The sequence below is a fragment of the Corapipo altera genome, unplaced genomic scaffold, assembly GCF_003945725.1.
Source record: "Corapipo altera isolate COAL_440 unplaced genomic scaffold, ASM394572v1 101, whole genome shotgun sequence".
NCBI lineage: Eukaryota > Metazoa > Chordata > Aves > Passeriformes > Pipridae > Corapipo > Corapipo altera.
In genome coordinates this window covers 383,220-405,281 of record NW_020884984.1, presented here as the reverse complement: position 1 = coordinate 405,281, position 22,062 = coordinate 383,220, and the positions used below count along the sequence as shown (strand labels likewise).

At 45.7% G+C, this 22,062-nt stretch overlaps 1 protein-coding gene across 10 annotated transcripts in view; it reads right to left on the bottom strand.

The window, feature by feature from the left end:
- The window catches only part of IQSEC1 (IQ motif and Sec7 domain 1), a 332,802-nt gene that overhangs the window by 123,816 nt on the left and 186,924 nt on the right, over nucleotides 1-22,062 (bottom strand). Inside the window, exon 1 of one of the 10 annotated variants that reach the window (XM_027666012.1) lies at nucleotides 18,893-19,458. The exons of 8 other annotated variants lie outside the window; for them this stretch is intronic. In XM_027666012.1, the coding sequence (XP_027521813.1) occupies nucleotides 18,893-18,969 (77 nt within the window). In that variant the 5' untranslated portion in view covers nucleotides 18,970-19,458. Of the gene's footprint in view, nucleotides 1-6,768; nucleotides 6,943-18,892; nucleotides 19,459-22,062 lie in introns of those variants that run through there. One more of the 10 variants, XM_027666014.1, reaches the window with a different exon arrangement.

Genomic DNA, 22,062 nt, shown 5'->3' with positions numbered 1-22,062 from the left:
TTGCTGGTTTTATGATTATTGTCAAAGAAAATGATTAATAGGCAGATACTGCATCGAGAACAGCAAAAACATAGCAAGAATTAGATTTTACACTTGTATGGCAAAATGAATTCCTACTAGAAAAGGAATAAAGCCTTTCCCAGGCATTTAAGCAGACATATTTTTCCTTAAAATCATTTCACGTACCACGTTTTCATACTATGATCAATCCACAGCACAGATGTTAATGACATGATTCATAAGCACTGCATTGAAAAATACTCACCAATTCCTAAAATGTCATCTGACTCCTCCTGGAAAATGCATGATCTTGTTAAAATCAGATAAGCTCAGAGCTTTATGTTCTTTCTACCTAATTTGCTTTACAGTCCACTAGAAGATAATTCTGTTCAAACGAAGAGCAGGTAACGCTTCCATAGAATTTGTTTCTTTGTCTGTATGTTCAGAGCAGAAAGACCCAAGCTGAAAGGCTGCTTTGGGTGTTTGGAAAATATAAAAACTACAAACAACTGAGTAATTTAACAGCAGAAGTGGTATCCTTTCAGAGCAAAGCCTAACTGCCCATTTCTAGGTATGTCTGAGAAGACATCGAGCAGCAGTGGAAGCAGTAAAACCTCAAACAACAGTTCTGTTCTAAATGCTGCCACATACATTTTTACCATATGCCTCACCCCCAGCAAGCATTAAAGTACAAAAAGCTCCCTTAAATATAATGGAACTCCTCCACCACTAGACAAACAATTCTCCCAGCTCAGTAACCCATGGTTCTGCTTCAACAAGCTCTTTTGAAAGGTCTGTGTAAATAAATAATAAAACAGGCTGTTAACTCCTCTAGACTGTCTGGGATTAGGTTTCTGACTTCTAGGGTTTCAATGCATCTCATTAGAACCTGCACCCTGCAAGGACAGAGCCTTGGCAGAGCCTAAACCCAGGGCTGCTCTCAGCCCGAGCTCAGCGTTTGAGCTCAACATTGCTGCGACTGTTTTAAAGCAAAGACGTGAAAACTCGAAAGCGGGCTAGAAGTTGAATCAATTTTTAGCTAGAAAAGGTCTTTTCATATCAGAACAGCTCAGCAGACTCAGCCTTTAAATAAAACAAAAAACCCTTTGAAAATAAAACTGGTGTGAGCAGTGACTAAAGGCAGCCTGCAGACCTCAGGCTGCTGCACCACATCCTCCCAGCATCCCAGAGTGGGGATGGTTAGCAGGGACCACTGCAGGTCATCTAGTCCAACCTCCCTGCTCAAGAATATCTTCTGCAATTATTTGACCTCTCTTACGAAACACACACTGAAGTTCATAAGGTACCTGGACTTTGTGCACAGTGTCTGTGCACTCCACGGCAGCTGACCCTCACCTGAGGGTTTTCTGCTGAAGAAAGGCTTAATGATGTGCAAATATTGCAAAGTAACACTCCAGCAAGGATTAAACTGCAATCACTTGCTGTCTCTAACAGCCCCTACCTACACATTTTGAGCTTTTATCAGTAATACAGAGTACAAGACAAAAAGAGCACAGAAAGGACTAAGTAGGAGCATTTTAATGAGTGCTTGTAACAGAGACAAGCAAAAGGAGCTGGTGAGGTTCTGGCCCTCTGCTCCAGGAGGTCTGTAAGCTGTAACCAATTTGAGCTCACTGAACTTAAACCACAAACCACTCATTTACATGAACAATCAGAGTGGAATAATCCAGCCATGTAAACACCCAGACGCCCTAGTTGAACACAAGCAACATTTAAAGACAGTTAAATGAGTTTTTAAAAATAATAATTCAAAGCAGAACCAAAGGGATGTGTAATTCACCCCTTGAACAAGCTGCTTCAGGCAGAGAGCCTGAGCTCAGAGCAATTAATGCCACGGTGATTCTCCCTCCAGGATGCACCCACCACAGTGGAGGAAACACAGAACACTCACCCAAATCATATATTTTAATGTGCAAAATGCACAGGACACGCTCACACAGGATTCTAAGGACACCAACTCCATCCCAGCCTCGCCATGATTTGTTACACTGGCATTGAGAGCTTATTAAGTGCTAATTAAGCGCTGTGTGGCCATTGGCACTGTCATGCTGGGCAGATCTTCCACCCCAAAGGAAGACTTGCACGAGAATAATTACAGCTGCACTGGATTAAACACAAGCCTAATGCCTCCAGAAAGCCCTGCACTGTGTGGAGATTAAAGCATCGGGATGACTAACAATGACTTGCATTTGGCTTTGTCTAGTAGCCTCTCAAGTGCAGCACTGTGCAGATGACAAAGGAACCCACAGAGAAACTGAATATAAAAATATACACATGTTGGAGATAAATATGGAAGTCTCTGTGTTTGGGGGGTTTTTTTTAAATTTTAGAAGTGAATTTTGAGTGGTTCTCATTAGTGTTTTAAGCCATGAAATAGCTATGGGAAAATCACATTGTTAATGTCTGCTCTTAAGAAAAGGTGCTAACTCTATGGCTTACCATTGTAACAACACAGAACAGATATTCTCCTTGTCCAGGTGATTGTCACAAACATTAACCCTGTGGGTGCCAGGAGGAACAGCTGAGGTGGGTGTTCTAATTGCCATTTCTGGTGAAAACTGCCTTGCATAAATTAAATATCTGATTCTACACCCCATTATCTTTGGTCACGTGTTAAACAGCCACAGGAAGGGAACTCTGCTGATATTTGCCCAGGAACTACAGAGCAAACTATTCCCAGCCCTGGCTCTTCAGCCCATACTATTGAATTGATCACATTTAGATCACATTTAGGGTAGTTGGAGCTTTCATGCTGAGGTGGGGATGCTGAGAACATTTATCAACACCTACCCAAGATACACCAAACTGCTTTTATGTGTTCCAAGCTTCCACAGCTGCCCCTCCCCAGTTCCAGTAGCTTGTGCTGCCCCCAGTGCCACCGAATCCCAGCCGGGAACCTTTCACTGGTCAGGGTGTGGGTTTTGCTTGATGAACTCACAGCACTGTTCTGTCAGTTTTCAGGGGAAAAAAAAAGCCAACGCAGACAACTAAAAATAAAGTATGACTGAACCCAAATGGAAAATGTTTGTAGCAGAAGGAAAATAAGGGAAGAAACTCCCTGACAGCTCAGACTGAGGACTAATTCTTACTTTTTTCCAGATGTGGAGAGCACTAAGAACTAACTATTGACTGCTTTCCTCCATTACTTGCAAGTGGAATTTTAAGATGCAAGCTGAAAACTATGTGTTACATTACTATAAACCCTGTAATTTATTCTCTGTGGGCTGGGGATCTGCTGATTCAGATGGCTCCAGTCTCCAACCACTAACCCCATCCCTGTGCTGGCTGGCACACAGGACACCACCGAGGGACGAGTCCTTCCCCACGCAGCTCATCTGCTCCCTGTCCTTCTCTAACATGTTCTCCTCTGCTTCAACACTGCCAGGTTCCTACAAATACCATGGCCAACTTGAATATATTGATAAATAATTTCTTCCTTGTATATTTGCCTCTCCCCCACTCATGATGGGTTATTAAAATGTAACTTTAACAGAAATAAATGACTGCTGATGCTCTCCCCCCGGTTCTGCTTTCAGGCTTTGCCAACTCTCTGATCCTGGGAAAGTTTTCCACCGGCAAATATCATCACAAGTGGAGATTCCCCATCAGAGGAAAGCAGTGCTATTTACTGCAATATTCCCTCACAGTGACCTTCATAGGAGTGGGAAGGACATTGTTCCCCCATCACACACAGACTGGGACAGCAATGGGCTCAGTGTGAAGGGTGAGTGACTCGAGCAGAGCTGTGGTGACAGCACAGCCAGTGACACCGTGCTGCTTGCTCAGGAACAGGAACAGGGCTGGTGACAAACACCATCATTGCCATTTCCAGAAACATCAGAGACATTAACACCTCCCGTGCAGGCAGGGGCTGCAGCCACCAAGGAGAGCCAAAACCACTGCGCTGTGGCACGAGCCACTGCTCACCAGGGGAAGAGCATCATCATCCTGTATCCCATAGGCTGGAAACACAGTGCAGATAGGATAGGAATGACAACTCTCCCTCCCTGGATACCTGGGAATGCCAGCTCTGGGTGGGCGCTGTCCTGGGATGTGGGATCATCCCACTGCTTGTTCTGTGCCGGGAGGGTGTAGCCAGACCCTGCCTCTCTTGCCCAGAGAAGCTGTGGCTGCCCCAGCCCTGGAAGTGTCCAAGGCCAGGTTGGACGGGGCTTGGAGCAACCTGAGATAGCGGAAGGTGTCCCTGCCCATGGCAGGGGGTTGGAACGAGATGGGCTTTAAGGTCCCTTTCAACCCAAACCAGTCTGGGATTCTCTCCTGCTGTGCCTTGGGACACAACCTGGCAATAGTGAGGCTTCAGCTGGCTCAGAGAAACGAGCTTTGGAAGGACACAAGTTTCACGTTAAGTGCAAAAAAATCAGCTTTGGCACAATAGTGAAGAAACCCCTTCATTGTTATAATTTTTGCAGTTGTGCTCTAGAAGTGGGCCCACAGCAGAAAACCCCCATTATTTAGGCAGTGCAGTGTTTTTCCACACCACACCGTCCTGCTCTCTCCCGAGCTTCCACCTTTATTCCAAAACTCTCCTATGCTAAAAGCAAACTGGTGCCTTTTATTCTACACACACATTTCCCTTTGCAAACAGCCATGACCCTACAGGTTTAGGGTCTAGCCATGTCAACTTACACATACACACACGGATGTAGATGATCTCTGCCCAGAAGCCAGTTAAAACAGACAACAAAGACTCCCTCAAATATGTTTTTTTAAAGCTGTTGGAGTCCAGTGGAAACAAGACCAACCTTAAAAACTGGTTCATAATAATTTTCCTTTTGGAGTGGGGCTGTTTTCCCAGCAAGGCATAAACCCCCCCATTCAGCCTGTGTGTATGGAAGGGGCTGGGGGACAACTGGTCCAGTGTATTCGGTGCACTCACTGCTGCTTTCACCAGGGCAGGGAAAAACAGACTCACTCTGCTGGTACAGAGCACACTGATGCTCATTGAAACCTCCAGCAAGGGCTCCATGGGCTTCAGAGTCTTCCAGAAAGGAGAGATGACGCAAGGAGGGAGAAGGACTGGGACAAGCCTCACACTTGACGGATAAAAAATGAGCCAGATTGTTTCTGAAGTCTCCCAAAACACAGGGAGAGCCTCGGGGTCTCTGAAGTAAGTCAAAAAAGCAACCTAAGGTGGTCGAAATCTTTTTCCATGAAGGAAAAATTCTTTTTTTATACTCTTAAACTTATTGGTATCGCTGCCAAAGAAAATAGGATCTGTCAAAACAACCAAAAACATTAATTGAAAATTCCCTCAGTGCTGTAACACAGGGGCATGTTACTTTGCATTATACTGGCTGTAAGAACCACCAACAGCTCTATATAAGCCCTGCTGTAAGGAATTCAGCTAATTTTCAACCTCCACAGCAGTAAGGTCACCCATGAAATAAAGAAGTGGCTGTTTACAGGAGATCACAATTTGCATGTTAAACGTCAGAAAATCACCACACCCCAGGCCTCTGAGGAACCTTTAAAGCTTAGTCTTAGCAGGAACATCCACCCTCGGGGCTGAGGGGTTTGCAGAGGACTTTTCTCAGCCAGTTCCAGCAGCACCAAGGTCGGGATGAGCATCTGGGCTGTAAGGACTGCACTGATGTGGTTCATTTCAGGCTTTCCCTCTGCTCCTGGTTCTAAACACAGATCTTAAATCAAATTACTTTTATTTTAATCAAATCCTCTCTTGGGGATTCTTTCCAGTTTCTATTATATTGACTCACCATCTGCTGGGAACTAAGGGACTTCTTGGCTTTATTTTGCTACCCTGATGATAACCAGCTTTCCACAGTCTCGTTCTGGTTGCAATGAAAGTTCATGCAGGAATTCAGGCTCTCTAAACTATGTCCTCAGCACAGAATAATTACCCAGTGTGAAATGCAGTAATTACTGAGATTACATGATTTCTCCAGGGACCTGGTGAGACCAAAGGTACCATTTAACCCCCATAACCGTGTCCCACAAAGAACCCACCGCCTGAAAACAGCCAACTGTTTTTAAATGTATAAAATCGCCGAGAGAACACACCATCACCAAACGTCCTCTTTAATAGCTCCATTCCTGGAATGAGCTCGGCTGGAATCCACAGCAACTGCTCTTGGCAGGGAGCAGGCAGGGTGTCAAACATGACCCACCTCCAGAACGTGCCATGCACAGCACCCACAGCCCCTCCTCGGATTTAAGCCTCCTGTGTTCTCACAGGTAAGGTCGTAGCACCGCACCAGCTTAGAGACACTGGAGACTCAACTCAGAGTTTAATCCTGCCCTAAAAGCCACCTTCTTTTCTCCCCCCTCCTCCTTTGTCTGAAGCAAGTGATGCTCGCTGTGTGCTAAGAACAAATGGATTTGGGAGATATAATAAACAGAAAGTTATGACAGGCAAGCATTCAAAGGAAAATAAGAATTCTTGAATTTTCATTCACTAAAATAAGGTTTCTTTCATATTCCTACTTTTTCCTGCTTGTAAAAGAGACAGAGGTATTTCCAAGAGTAAATGAGCCAGAAGTATTTCCAAAACTCTGACATCATGAAAACTCCACTTTGCTTGAAGATTTTTTTGCAATAACCCTGTATTTTTCTTGTCACAGCTTTAGTATAATGACAAGCAAGAATCCACCCTAATAATCCTCTCAACCTTCTGAGAGTTAACTCTGCAGGGTGCAGGACAGGCGAGCTCTAACACAAGCAGTTTTCAGACTTAGCCCCAAAACCAAGTTTTAGATCTTCTCCCCGTACCTGATGGTCCTGACAGAAATGCAGTATTTCCACATCAGGTTCCACACGGCGCTGCCATCCCCCTTCATGACCTCCCCCGACGCGTTTGCGAAGTGAAAGAGGTTCCAAACAGCCCAGGGACCGAGTCAGCTCAGCAGCACACGGCAGAGTTAGTCCAAGGCTCAGGCAGCAGCCAAGCACTGATTCGAGACTTCCAAGTGATTCCTCCGACCTCCACTCAAATGAACTCAGGGAGAAGGCAGCTTTCCCATCTGAACTCTCGGGTTACTCCTTTCTTCATGATTTATAAGATTCGTTGTTTACATTATTTGCAAGCCAGAAGAGATTATTAGAGGCTGTTCAGAAAGCTCTGTCTAGCACTGCTCCACGTGGTCAAGCAAGAAAACCCTACCTATGCAGCACCTGCACCAAGTTATTCTAATTTATTTCACTTCAAAAAAACCCCCAGCCCAGTAACACTGCCCTAGAAAATCCCTTATGAGCACTGTGAATGCTCACCAAATACACACTACATCAAATGGCTTAGACTGGAGAAACTCTCAGCTGTTTGCAAAATTTTTTGTGTACTGTAATAAACTTTTCAGTGCCAAAAAAAGTAATGAGTCATTTTCCAAAGCTGGATTTGAGCGCAGACGAAGTCATGGCTTTCAATAGCGAATATCAGCTATGACACTCAGCCTGGAAATCACAGCAATATTAAAATGGCAACAGCTGATTAAAAATAAAACCCCCAAACAAACCAAAAAACCCAACAACTTATTGATTATGCATATGGAATCCTTTTGCTGTGCTGGATAAGTTTAAACACACAGCATTTATTGCCAAAAGTTTCACTCGAATTTAAGCCCCAGCACACACTCACATGCCATCAACCTTAGAGAAGTCTTGTTATTGTTGCTGTAGGGACCAGCAGTTTAAATCCTGCCCTCGTGCCTCCAAGACCACCCTGAAAGTCAGAGTTGTAGCTCTGACAGATTAAAGCTCCCTAAGCCCTTGCTCAGCCCACTCTCTTCTCTGCAAAGAGGTCAACAGCACCATTAGCAGGGGCTCTTCTGGATCAAAGATATCAGATACATGTTTATATTATAAAACTTAATTAAGCAAGAAACGAAGTTCATGCTATTTCTTCACAGAACAGAATGATTTTATGATTAACTGTTTTCTGTTGCATAACTCCGTTTTCTATAAGACCATTTTATCCAGGATCTCATGACTGCTCCCACTATTCTGAAATATATTCTGCTTTGGATGTTTCTGATAATGGTTCCTGGAGCAAGCTCTTGACGGCTCATAAAAAAAAAGTCAGACCAAGCTCCACAGCAGATTTTACATTTTAAATCAATAGGCTTAATGAAGGAAAATTACATTAGAAACTTATACATCTGTTCTTAACCACTGGAATACATTCCAATGCTGGAAAAAGCTACGTCAGTTGAGGCAGAGCAGCTGATCCCTGTCCAGTACCTTCACCCACCAACTGGAGAGATGAAGTGCCTACGAGAGAGACTGTCTGGGGTGGGTACTGAGTGCACTTGAACTATTTCATTTGGCATAAATAAACCCATTATATAAAAGGTATAAAACTCGTTGTTTCTTTTGGGTGCAGTACGAAGGTATCAAACAGCACACTCAGTTGTGTCAACTCCACCTCTTTGAGCTCATACCTGAGGCTCCAGGGGAATTGATATATTGAGATTATACACTCCTTGATTCCCCTGCAGTCGCAATATTTTGACAGTACCAACATCTGCAGGAATTGTATTTTTATCTGTCTCTAAAGATAGATTCAGGGAATGAGATCTGCAAGAGAATATTTTAATCACTGTCTTCATCCACATTTCTCAAACCTGTGCACAAACAGTGCCCAAATGGATGAAAATAACATGAAAGCATCATGGGGCAGAGGTGAGATGCTGCAGGGTGGTTAAGAGGGGGGTGTGTTTTGTGGGTTTTCTGTTGTTTGGGTTTTTTAAATCATTGCTGCAGCATTTCCCATGAAAATGAGAATATTTATGAAATACCACAGAGACTATTTCAGCCCTTGAGCTGTTTGTCCCCTGATTCCTAAAGAGACCTGGCCAAATTAAGGTATCTCTCCTCTATGCAAGCAGGGAATATTATATTATTATATTATTATTATTATTCCGCAGGGAATATATATTATTTAATATCCATTCAGAAAATGCTGCACACTACACAAATCACATAATGAGCTAATATGACTCGTATTTCAGTTTTATGATCAAATCTCAGCTGTAAATAAATGCTGCTTATTCTGGTGCAAATCTGAAGAAGGGATTGCTGTGAAATGCTCCTTGAGATGATATTTGAGGGCAATGTTGAACCCCCAAGATCCTGCAGAGCCTCAGGAGGGCAGGGGGAAATGTGCCAGGGCTCGGGTGCTGCTGATTCCTGCACACACCCAGATGTGAAGAGCTGGTGATTCATTAAACCTGCTGCTAATTGTCTCACATGCTGGGCTGCCTTCTCTGAAAACAGCTCCTCCAGAATAAGATTACCAAGGAGGCAACAGAATGGATATCAAAGAGAAAATGGACAGATCAGCTATTTCTTACTATTCAGAAAAACCTTATTCAGGACTAGAGGAGCAATAAGACAGTAAATCTCTTTTGTCTTGGCTGTTTACTTTGCTCCCCTTTGTTCCCAGTGACATCACTGTGTTACACATTAGCATATCAAATGATTTCACTGTTTTGAAGCCCTGTTTGTTTTCCCTGTGGGACTAGTGGAGTCCCAGCACTGCAGGGGCCATTTGGAGCCGTGTCTGTCTTCAACACGGATTTTCCACTTTGTACCTCCACCATAACCTACTGTCATGATTCCAGTGACAATCTTCTCCCACACTCAGGTGTGGCCCACAAATCCCAGGCAATGCTGAGCCTGTGGGTTGGTACAGGGCTGTGTGGAGCCATTGCTGCCTGCCTGGGTTATTCCTCCTCTCTGGGTGTGGTGATGAAAACTTCACTTATCTCTTCCCCTCGCAATAAAACAGCAGATTCCATTCCCAGGACATCACTGCCCCCACCCAGCCCCACTGTGCGTGGGCCTGTGCTCAACTCCCCACACACAAATACTTATTTGCTGATTTTTTTCTCCCACTGTACTCCCTGGAAACCTTCATCAGCTACTCCCTGTTTGCAAGCACCTACAGCCACGTGTGTCTGGAGCCAGGACAGTGCCCTGCTCGTGGCTCATGTACCACAAACTCTTAGTCCTGCCAAGGTGCAAGGAGAAGTTCTGCCTCCTTCCAAACTTGCTTCCCACTTCAGCACACTGGTTTTTCCCAGTTCAACATCAGTATGTCTCCCCAGGACACCAGGAAGGTGACACTGAGGGTGGAGAGGCCCTGGCACAGGTTGCCCAGAGAAGCTGTGGCTGCCCCAGCCCTGGAAGTGTCCAAGGCCAGGTTGGACGTGGCTTGGAGCAACCTGGGCTAGTGGAAGGTGTCCCTGCCCATGGCAGGGGGTGGCACTGGATGGGCTTTAAGGTCCCTTTCAACCCAAACCATTCTGAGATTCTGTGACACTCACTGGATTTTTATTTTCATTGGATGCATTAATAGGCTCAATCATGAGGTGCTGCCCCTGCATCAGAAGGTCACTTTTTCCTGAAGTTTCCATTTATTTCCACATTTCTACATCAAGTGGACACACCAGATCTTTTGCTCTTGCATTTTACTGCCTGTAAAACAGGGGAAGTGACTCTCAACTTTGCAAAACATTCTGTACCTCTTTTAGGAGGCAATCTTTAATCCAAACAGGCACAATCCCTAATCCAAAGTGGTTCCAGCCGGGCAGGCTCCAATTGCTCCTGGGAGCTGAGCACACAGTGGGGGGGAGCTGAAGGTGGGTGCCCTCCCAGCTGGCCTTGCCTGAAGTTCAGTCAGCAAAAGGGATTCAGAGCCTGCTCAGCTGCAGGAGAGCTTTGGCTGCAACTGCTGATGCAGGTGAGTTTGTGAGGCTGCCCCAAGGCAGCCTGAAATGGCTCACACACACACACACACACACACACACACACAGAGACACACACACACACACACACACACACACACACACACACACACACACAGGTTTTGTTCTGCTGGCTGTGCACAGGAGCAGGGAGCTGCTGCAGGGCAGGAAAAACCATTGGAAGAATCAATAGCACAAAAACCCTGGGAAAAATTCAGCAGAAGTTTGTCAGAGCCCTCAACTTGGCCACTGCCAAGCACATACCACCCATTTGAGTAACAACAATAGGATTCTCCCAATGTTTTTGATTGCTAAGAGAACCCAGAGCAACTACACTGATGGAGAGCACTTAGGAATCATAAAAAAAATGTTGGAGGGAAGGCAGGGAAGTAATGGAAGAAAAGAATCATAGAATCACAGAATCATTGAGGTTGGAAAAGCACTCTGATATCACCAAGTCCAGCACTGCCCAGGCCACCACTAACCCATGCCCCCAAGGTTATCCCACATCCACAGGGCTTTTAAATCCCTCCAGGGCTGGTGACCCCACCACTGCCCTGGGCAGCTGTGCCAGGGCTGGACAACCCTTTCAGTGAAGGAATTTTTCCTAATATCCAACCTAAACCTCTCCTGGCACAACTTGAGGCCATTTCTGGAGGAACTGGAGGCTTTTAATCTATTTTCTATTTTTCACACTGGAAACAAAGCTGCTGCAGGCAAAGATATTATGAGGGACATAAATCACTCTGAGTATTTAAAAATGCTACAGCTGAGGTTCCTTTACGAGCTGTAGGTGGTGTGTTACTTTTAAATGATATTAATAGAAAGGCAGCGCTTAATTTGGAGCCTCACACTCTATTACTCTCCCCCCTCTGGAGATTCATTCCTATTTGGCAGCAGAGCCTGCAGGATGATAAGCAGAGGGTTCAGAGAGGAGAGGAGCCCAGAGTGTCACCAGAGGTAGGATGAGGTGGCTCAGAGAAAAGCAGCACCCAGGACACCTTATCTGATTTGGTTTTGGATAAAGCCCCTGCTCTGAATGGTGCATCACTTCACAGTGGCATGTCTGCAGCTAAGATAGCCTGAGTGCTCTAACTGTGCCTTAGGCTCAGCCTAAATCAGGTCAGTATAACATTCCTGCCATAGGGAAAAGGGCCTGCTGCAGCCTTCAAGGGTAAAGAATAAAATTTGCCTATTTTGTTGAAGTTTTTACCGGAATGAAATGGTCACAAACCAGATTTTAACATAATTTCTGTTCTGATGTACATTATTTTTATAGTCATTTGACAAAAGGAAAATGTGACTGTTGGAGCTTGCCTGCTTTGGGTTGTCACTGCAGTCCCAGACCTATTTTTAACTTAGGTAGCATTCCCCCTATACAACAGCTATTACCAATTAAGTATTGAAAGGAGTCTTACAAATAGATGGAGTTTAAATTTTTAGCTTGAAAAGCATTCTGGCTCTTTGGACAACTTAGGGCACCTTTAAACCTTCAACCTGCAACACACCAACATTTTGACTTAGAGAAGGGGTTTAAATATCTTCACCACGTATTTTTCCTCAGCCTTCATTGTATTCTCTTTCCTTCCCTTTTAACTTCCTTTTCTGATTTTTCACGACCAGAATATGCAAACCACACTGTTTCCTGGGAGTTGACAGCAGTGACATGCACACACCACTCCTTCTGCTCAACAAACCCAGCCTGAACCTGGGTTTTGATAAAGGGCATCCTCCTCATCCCCAGCATGCTGGAGAGTTTAGGATCCTTCACAGAGGCCCCTCCAGGACCCTTCCAGCTGCAGCTTCTCCTTGGATGTCTCCAGGCCACCACTGTGCTCCCAGACTCCCTTTTCTGTGACTCAGCCTTGGATGACTATCAAAGGAAACTCAGAAAGCTTCCAATTCCCCTCTGCAGGGCACTGAGCCAGAGGCACAATTAAACTGGGACTGCTCCAGGGGCTGCCCATCCGCTGCATCTAAATACAGGAGACACTGGAGGGGGAAAGAAGAGCCTGGCAAACCCTGTGTGCTCCAGGGAGGCAGCTAAAGGGCAGGAACCCCCAGCCACGGCCCCAGCACAGGTTCCCAGATCCTCACAAACCCATCAGACTTCAGAGCTGTTTGTGGAAGGTTAAAATCTGTACCAGTGGAGAGAAGGGAGAACCTGAGGGCTCACAGATGGTTCCTGGGTGAGAGGGAAGGGGGGGAGAAAAGGAAAGTTTCAGAAAGCCTGGAGAATGGATGTACTGGAGCCTGCAGGGGAGAGGCAGGGAGAGGCAGGCATACACACAAAGAACTGTCTCTGGTGTGGAACCCAGTTTAACCCAGTTCCAGCACTGGTAAGGGGAGAGGCATCAGGCAGCCCCATAGATCTGTGCAGGGTTTGGGCTCAGCCATGCCCCATCCCACAGCACAGCTCAGTTAACCAGGGCATGGAAAGTCAAGAGATCCCATCAGATGGGAGGAAGGGATCCCAGGCAGGGAGGAAGAACAGCCTGGGAAGTTGAGACAAACCAGAACTGTGAATTCAAGGTATTTTGCACAATGCACTTTGAACACCTGCACAAAGACTCTTTATGATCCAGAGAACAACTAATGACATTCCAAGGAAGGCTTCCACCAGATTAGCAGGTATTTCATGTATTTTCATTTAAATTTCTCAACTTGGAATCAGTTCCCTGAGCGCAGACAAATCCTCTGATGGCTTTTAAGGCATTTTGCTACTTTGTGTATTTATTTGAGGGTTTCCTCTTAATCATTTTTCTGCTGACTGTGGGAATACTGCAATCTGTGCTGTTCACAGGCTGTGCTTCCAGAGGGTGGGGGATCTGGGAGGTGGTGGAAGTTCTCAGCTGCTCTGCAGTTGCATAAGCGTTGCCAAGAGGATCCTCTGGAGAGAGATCTGTCCTCCATGACTCAGCCCTGCTCTGGATGAAGTCACTGTCAAGTGAAAGCAAACTATTTGTTTCTAACAACATATATGGTGAACTCTCAATGCAAGTTCAAGGCAAAGCTCCAGTAATTTCTCCCACCCACTTTGCTCTTAAGATACTGCAAAGGAGCTCATCCTTAACTGACAGCAAGAAACACAAACCCACTGATGTCACTGTCCATAAGTGGCACAAGAAGCTCCCTGCTCTCATGAATGTGAACTTAAGGATTTTTCCCCCCACTTGCTGTTACTGAGGTTTGTAACCAGTATACAGCCACTGCCTCCAGGAATACAGGATTATAGTATTGTATAGAATTTTGCTCCCCTTATTAAATCTGTTTTTAAATAAGGAGTTAGTTATGTAGGAACGAGCGACCATTGAATTCTTTGCAGCTTTTTTAATGCTGCATTTCCCTTAAAATGCAGCATTGCCTGTTATCCAGCTCATCTGAACCCACCTCACATAACCCCACAGCAGAGGCCACGCTGTTAACACCAGAAATGAGGAACAAAGACTTTCAAAGCACATTCTTTTTAACAAAGAGTTAACCTAGAGAACAACCCTGACATAGATCATCTAAAGCCCATGTGCTGTCTTTGGAACAGCATCTAAATTAAGGCAGGCAATTCCTTTAATGGCTTCAAATGCTACAAATTTTTCTAGGATAAGAGAGTGGGAAAGAGGATGAGCTGCAGCTGCCCTGCAGAGTGCAATATCAGAGTGGCTTTAAGTAGCTTCTGACACTCAGATACCCTGTGACATTCCAGTATGGCAGTAATAAGCTGCTCCTACCAAGCCAATTCATCAAAGCATCTTCATTTATAATCAGCACTGAAACATCCTCATGGGAATGAATCATATACCAAAAGATAGACCCATTTTGCCCAGAGATGGGCTTAAGCACATGATTCAACCTATCCTGAATCACAGTGTTGGAATTGTGAGTCCCAGCTGAAAGGTGGCAGAAACAATTTCAACTAATCCCCGCTTCAAAAAACCAGTCATCTCTCTCTCTGCCTGTTCCATTGGGGTGGCTGCAATCAGATGCTCATTAGAAATGGCCCTAATTGTTCTGCAAGGGACTCGTGCCTCATTTAGACAGGCCAAAAGGAAAACTGCAAGTGAGAAGAAATAATTTGAAAACTGCTGTGCTTGTCAAGCAAAGGATTCCAACAATAAGGTGGCCTTTGTGAACTTGGCATTTTCTTTATGTTTTTTAAAATACTTCTACTTTTAACAAGACAAGAGAAGACATTTGGGGAGGAAAAATCTCCAGATGCCAGCGACCCTCAGTGCCAGTCACACATTTTCTCACCTTCTGCTTGGTCTTTAACGCAATGCTAATGGTAACAATTTCTTGCTTGGGCTATTACACACCAGCTGGCAGCAGCACAGCACGATGTTCTACCCTCTGGCTAAGGAAAATCCTCACTTTCACATGCTAAACCTGAAGCCACATGGTTTTATAATAATCCTTGAAGTAAAGCATGAGATATTCATCCTCCCAACCCCACAGAAAGCCGACAGTGATTTGCTCATCTCACACTTTAATCTGTCACAGAAGCACATCCCAGCACTTCCAGTGTCTGCATTCAGAGGATACCAAAACCAGCCCTTAAGTGAGGGTTCTACAGCACTGACCAAAATGCCCTCGGGGTTAATGACGACAGAGCTCTGAAATCTCATTTTCATAAAGCAGTGCATTACCAAACATTTTTCAGAGCAGGCTTCTACCCCAGTCCCCCCAGTTTGCTTTATGCAATTTGCTGCAACTTGGGTAAATCAGGCTGTTGGTTTCCATGCACACTCCTGGAGGCATCAGCAGTAATCACCTTCCAGTGACTTTGTTTTGTGAATATACGTGGACGGGCAAAGTCCTGGCTACTGAAGATGCTGCCAAATTTAAAGAATGAACTAAGAGTGCAGTTGGTGTATTTTGTCTTATTTCCCCCTCTCCCTTGCTGTGCTGAGAGAACAAATTCTAGAGATTCTCTCTCTCTAGGCTGCGTGTCTGCCCTCACCTGGGCTTCTCCCAAGGAATGCCATATGCCCAGCTTGTTACTCTTGGATTGGATTTTTGAAAAACTGTCCTGGTTTTACTTTGTCCCATCATCCAGACTCCCTGTTTTCTGGCACTGCAGCTACAGCCAGGGAGAGGGACTGGCTCATTTTCCTTGCCCTCCATCCTGCTCCCAGCCCCATAGCTCTGGGAGCAGGGCCAGCCCACCACCACAGCCCACCTGAGCCTCGCAGTGTGGTCTTGTTCTCAAGGGTTTGAGGAAGAAGCCCCTTTCCTAACTGTGCCAGCCCTATCCCACCACTCCCTGTGTTCAGGGTGGACGTGACATGCAAGAGAAGTTGCAACATCCAGCACACCCTGCACACACTTCTCTTGAAGTCCATGGATTTCAGTATAGACACACAGTTCCATGGAAGTGGCTCCCAGTGCAAGATACAAATTATACAAATATAGACATATCCACACAACTCTATAGATATCCCAGTGCAAAATAAAATTATATATAAATCAGAGCTGTCCAGGTCAAGCAATAGACATAGAATCACTCAGGCTGGAAGAGTCTTCTAAGATTACTGAGTCCAACCATTAACCCAGCACTGCCGAGGCCACCACTAAACTATGTCCCCAAGTGCCACATCTATGTGGTTTTTGAACACTTGAGGCTGTTCCCTCTCCTCCTGTCCCTTGTTCCCTGGGAGCAGAGCCCGACCCCCCCAGCTCCCCCCTCCTGTCAGGGGGTTGCAGAGCCAGATGGTCCCCCCTGAGCCTCCTTTTCTCCAGGCTGAGCCCCCCCAGCTCCCTCAGCTGCTCCTGCTGCTCCAGCCCCTTCCCCAGCTCTGTTCCGTTCTCTGGACATGAACCCACAAGAATTCTCTGAGTAACAAAAGCTGACAAACACAGCTGGATGTCCCAACAAGGAGCAGAATGTCATAGAGCTGCTGAAGCAACAAGAAACACTCACCACAGTTCTGAGCACTGACTGCAACTGAAACTAAAAGTCAGACAGTCCACAAAAGGAAAGAGAACAGTCCCATTTCATGGCACACAGGGCTTGCCAAGCCCTGCCAGGACACTGAGGGCACGAGGGGTGATACGCAGAGCACTCGTGGCCAACAAGGAGTGTCTGAGTCACCCCATGTGGCTTCAGTGGGAGCTGGGCAGCTATTCCACAGGGTCTGTCTGTCCCTGGGTCTGCTCTGGGGGTCTCTGCAATCACAGCACCACCTGAACCCGGGGGGGGGGGGGGGGGGCTCAGGGGGTCAGTGCTGGTACCCCACAACTCTTTATTGCCCCTCTTCACCTGCAGCCACGCTTGGTCACCAGGGAATGGTGGTGGCACCAGGTAACGTCACACAGGGCTGTCTGAAGTTTGCTCCTGCCCACGTTCTCTGACACATCTTCCCCCACCCCATGGAGCTGTAACAGAGTAGTAACTCTCATGATAACACTAAAAATTCATGTGGCAAGACTGACCTAATGGAAATGCTCCTCAAGTCCTGTTTTGGTTATCTCATTTCATACACAAAAATATGAAATATATACACAGGGCACACACACAAAACCTCCCCACAGCCCCTGGGCTCTTTTCCAAGAGTGTTTTAAACAATCTACAATTACTAATAAAAAGTAATTGAGAGTAAGTTTTGTTCTTTCTTTTTCATATGAACTTCCTTGCATTTAAATTTTGTTATTCTGGAGCACCTGCTTTTCATGCTTGTTTGTCACTGTGCTTTAATTATTTTGTTTCACAAATGAGAAAGTCACAACTTTCCTTCAATTTTCCTTTTTCACAAAAAGATGACAGCAAAGTGCTTCAATATCTGATATTTAAGTGCTTAAGGCCTATTTTTGCTTCTGTTCATGCAAACACACTGCAGGAGCAGGGCTCAAGTACATCCAGGTTTTGATGGCAAATAAATTAACTATGTGGAAGAAAATAAATGGACAGTGCTGAGCTATTGCAGAGGTTTCCATTAGGAGATGTAGAATAACTAGAGTAATTCATTTGCCACAAAGCTGGGATTTTGCCAGGAATCCAAGACATAAAGCTCGGGTTTAGTTGTATTTATTTGTGTCAAAACAGTCTGGCCACATTTCTATTATTTTAGATGGTTTCCCAGCAAGGAAAACATCACAATGGGCCGGGACTAGGTTGGAAATTTTTTGGCTTGGAAATGGAATCTGTGAAAAGCTTCAAGAAGAGGAGAATAAAGCTATCTTTTGAAACTTCACAAGCCAATGGTCACAGATGAGGGTCCTATATTACTCAATGCCAGAAAGTGCAGGGTATCCCTGAAACCTTGAAAAAGATTGGAACAGTTCCCTTTTCCAGCCTTCAGTCACTGCATGAAAAATTCAACTCCAATTAGCATTTAGTACAAAGCACTTTCTGTAGGCTGACAATAGGTAGCCAGAGCAGAAAGTGTACAGAACAAGAACGGAATCCTATGTTAAAGAATCGCATGGGTTTTGTTAACAATGAAGGGATCCCCCACTTTCCCCCCAGAAAATTCAAACCCATCTAATTCCCTCTGCTTAGCAGTGGAAATCAAGAGCAAGAAACCCAAAGTTTAGATTAAAAAGCATCAGAGTAAGTTCAGGGACATGTTAAATGGAATTGCTTATTTTGCTGTTCCATTAAATAGGCAAAGCTCAATGCATCTGACACCCAGACCTATTCTTTCCGATCACCATTCACCATCAATCATCTGAGCTGTGTGTCAGACCTGCCTAAGTGAAGTGCCCATTGCTCTGAGTGACTCTGATGTGCACTTTGTGCCGGGAGGGAGATGAACGATGAACTATTATATTACTAAATATCTCGGGGAAAAAAAGGATCCTCTCTGCATTACATAAATTTCCATGACATTTCAATTAATCTCCCAGTGCTGTTTACAGTCTGTACACTACACACTGCTGTGCCTAAGGATAAAATATCGGGGCAGAGAAAGTACTGAGTCTTAGCTGAGATGACCTAAAGTAGATGTTAAAACCAAACAGCACCATCACCTTCACATCTGCGTGCACAGAGACAACAGTGGCTGATAATTAATGCAATAAAAAAAGCAGCTTTACAATCTTTGTCACAAGTTCTCGTTAATTCCCTACCACTCCCTTCTCCCCTGCCTTTCAGCAAGAGAGCAGAACAGCAAGGGAAAGCACTGGTGCCGAAAAGCATTTCAGAGTTAATGTTTTCTTACCTTTTATAGAAACCATGAAGAGGCTGGAGACATAAAAACTGCCAGTAATCCAAGCAGAAGGCCTTCAACTTCAGCATTTTCAAACCCTTCTGCTGCAGCGCCCGTGCTCTGCAGCGAGGTTTTACCAACACGAGACTTTTTTGTTACGATTTGAATGACTCAAATCGAGTCCAACACACTCCTCTCCTTATTGCTGAAGTGTGTGTGTGTGTGGAATCGCCGCCGGTGCCACCAGGCAGCCCCGCACATGGCTCAGCACCTGCAGCTCCCAGTGCCCCCCGCTCATACAAAGAGGCAGCCGCACAAAGGAGACAAATTCATGGGCGCTCTTTGATCCTGCTCGCGGTTTATCTGCCCTCGAGTCCCCAATCCTACCGGGATAACTGCTCTTACACAGAAATCCCACTTCTCCTTTTGGCTATTTTAGGCCATTCTAAGAGCCCTCTGGACAAACAACGTGGATATATTCCAGCTCTGGGCTTTGACGGAGCTTTGGAAAGCATCCTTAGAGCTCCCAGAAGTTCGGCAAACGCAGGCGATCAGCTCGCTGGGCTCTGACACCACTGCCCGGTACCCACAGCAGAGCTGTGCTCCCAGCACATGGGGCTGCAAGCCTTTGCCCTTTTCCTTTTTTCCCCCCTGTTAATCAGCTCCTCCTGTACCAGCGCATCGGCTCCATTGTCTGCGGCACCTCGGGAACGGGGGGTTTCTTGTAACGAGGAGGGGAAAAAAAACAGAAAAAAAAGAAGAAAAAAAAAAAAAGGAAGACGGGCAGGAGCTCAGACCCTCCCGCTCGCACACCAGATTGTGCTTATCTTGTTCCCAACGCGCTTTTCCAGGGAGCTGAGGGGGAAGGATAAACCAACCCCCGAGTCGCGGGCGCGCAGCGGGGACCACCGGGGACAGACGGACGGATGGACGGACAGACAGACAGACAGACAGCGGGGACAGAGGGACAGACGGACGGACAGCCAGCCGGCGGGAACGGACAGCCCTTCCGGGAGATCCCGGTGGAGCATCCCGGGGGATCCCGGGCAGGCACAGCCCCCCCGCCGCCGGAGCCATCCCTGTGCCGCGGGGATGGGAGCTGCTGGAGGGGGGAACTGTCAAAATCAGCAGCATCTGCTATTTAAACCTCTGCTAGGCACGATAAAAGGGGGCTGCTTTTGTTCTGAGAAGACACAAGCCCAAATTTTAAAAAATGTCTGTCTTTTATCATGGCCCAATTCTACCACCTCTCCCCTCACCCCCCCTTTATTTTTTCCTCTCCGTCCCAACGTGCACATGTCCTGTTCAGGAGTGAGAATCAGAGAACAGAATCACAAAGAGCACGTTTAGAGTAGAGATTAGGAAGAAATCCTTCCCTGTGAGGGTGGTGATGCCCTGGCACAGGCTGCCCAGAGAAGCTGTGGCTGCCCCATCCCTGGGAGTGTCCAAGGCCAGGTTGGACAGGGCTTGGAGCAGCCTGGGCTAGTGGAAGGTGTCCCTGCCCATGGCAGGGGGTGGAATGGATGGGCTTTAAGATCCCTTCCCAACCCAAACCATTCCATGATTCTATGAATCCCCTGAGCTGGGAGGGACCCACAAAGATCATCCAGTCCAACTCCTGGCCCTGCACAGACACCCCAGCAATCCCACCCTGTCCCTGAGAGCGTTGTCCAAACCCTCCTGGAGCTCTGGCAGCCTTGGGGCTGTGCCCACTGCCCTGGGGAGCCTGGGCAGTGCCCAACCAGCCTCTGGGGGAAGAACCTTTTGCTGAGATCCAACCTGAGCCTGCCCTGACACAGCTCCAGCCATTCCCTGGCTGCTGTCCCTGGTCACACAGAAGAGGTTGGAGCTCATCCCTCCTCTTCTCCAGTCCCACAGTGAATGGCACAGAACTGATGTGTTGCAGGAAACATCACTGGCACAAGAGAACTTCAGTAGCAATTTATCATTTTTAAAAAAGTATTTTTCCTGGTGTTAAATAAGAAATGGCCTAGTGGGGACTGACCAATGCTTGTGTCCAGTTTGCTGGTAAGTTTGCTTTTCCACAGACTACAATCTGGCTATTTCTTATTCTGTTTAGTTTCTGAAAATCAGTAATAGTAAATATTTAGGCTATAGCTTGCAGTAGTGTCAATCGAGTAGAGAGGAACTTGAGTTCAACAGTTACAACAACAATACCAAAAGCAGAATCTGAAGAAATAATTAAAACCCAAAGATTCTGGCACTTAGATGGGTGTTTAAAACAAACCCAACAAACAATAAACCAAAAAAACCAACCAACCAACCAACCAAAACCTAAAACAAAAAATTCAAACAAAAAGCCATAAAACCTCCTCCAATCCCCTCCCAAAAAAACCCCACAATAATTTTAACACTGTTTAAAAAATATGAAAAGAAAACCAAACCCCTAAACCTTAACCTGAGGCTCTTTTTCACATACACATATCTAGTTCCCCAAGTGCCTGGATAATAAGCTATATTTAGGGATCTATATAAGCTATATTTAGGGGGTTTCTGGTTTTACTCATTGTCACTGTTCAGTTACAGAAGTGTCTTGCATCTTCTTAGAAAACTGGTTTAAGTTTAATTGAAATGAAATTATAAATACATTGGAGTAAGAATTGGCAGTTTCTTTCCTGAAGGGAAGAAGTCAGTAAGTTGTGCCCAGACAACATTCAACAATGTTCCCGTCACGCTTTGTGTGGTATTTCTCTAAAAACATATTGTCCAGGATAGGGAACGAACAGATCATGGGAAAAGCCACTTGCATCAAAAAACTGCCTTTGAAAAATTGCCGTTGGCCTTTTAAAAAATAATTTCTCGTGAAGCTTCTCTTTCAAGTACCCAATTCCCTGTGCTGCCTGCACTTACTCCTGGGATTTCTTTCCGACCAGCACCGGAGCTGGGGATTCCTGAGCAAACACGACTGGTGAGAAGGAAGATCATCCCCCAGCAATATTAAATACTGCCCAAGTTCAAGCCTGTTTTTCTTCCGGAACTCACAGTCCCTTGGGCTAAATTAGCTTGGCAATCTTCAAGTGATGCCATCGTGGGAAGGGTATTTAGATTTTTCTTATCAAAATCTCCCATCCCAGCTTTTCATCTCCTGTTCTCCAGAGTATTTTATCTAAAGAGGAACTGAGGAAAGGCCCTCGAGACCCAGTGACTCCTGGTGAGCCCAG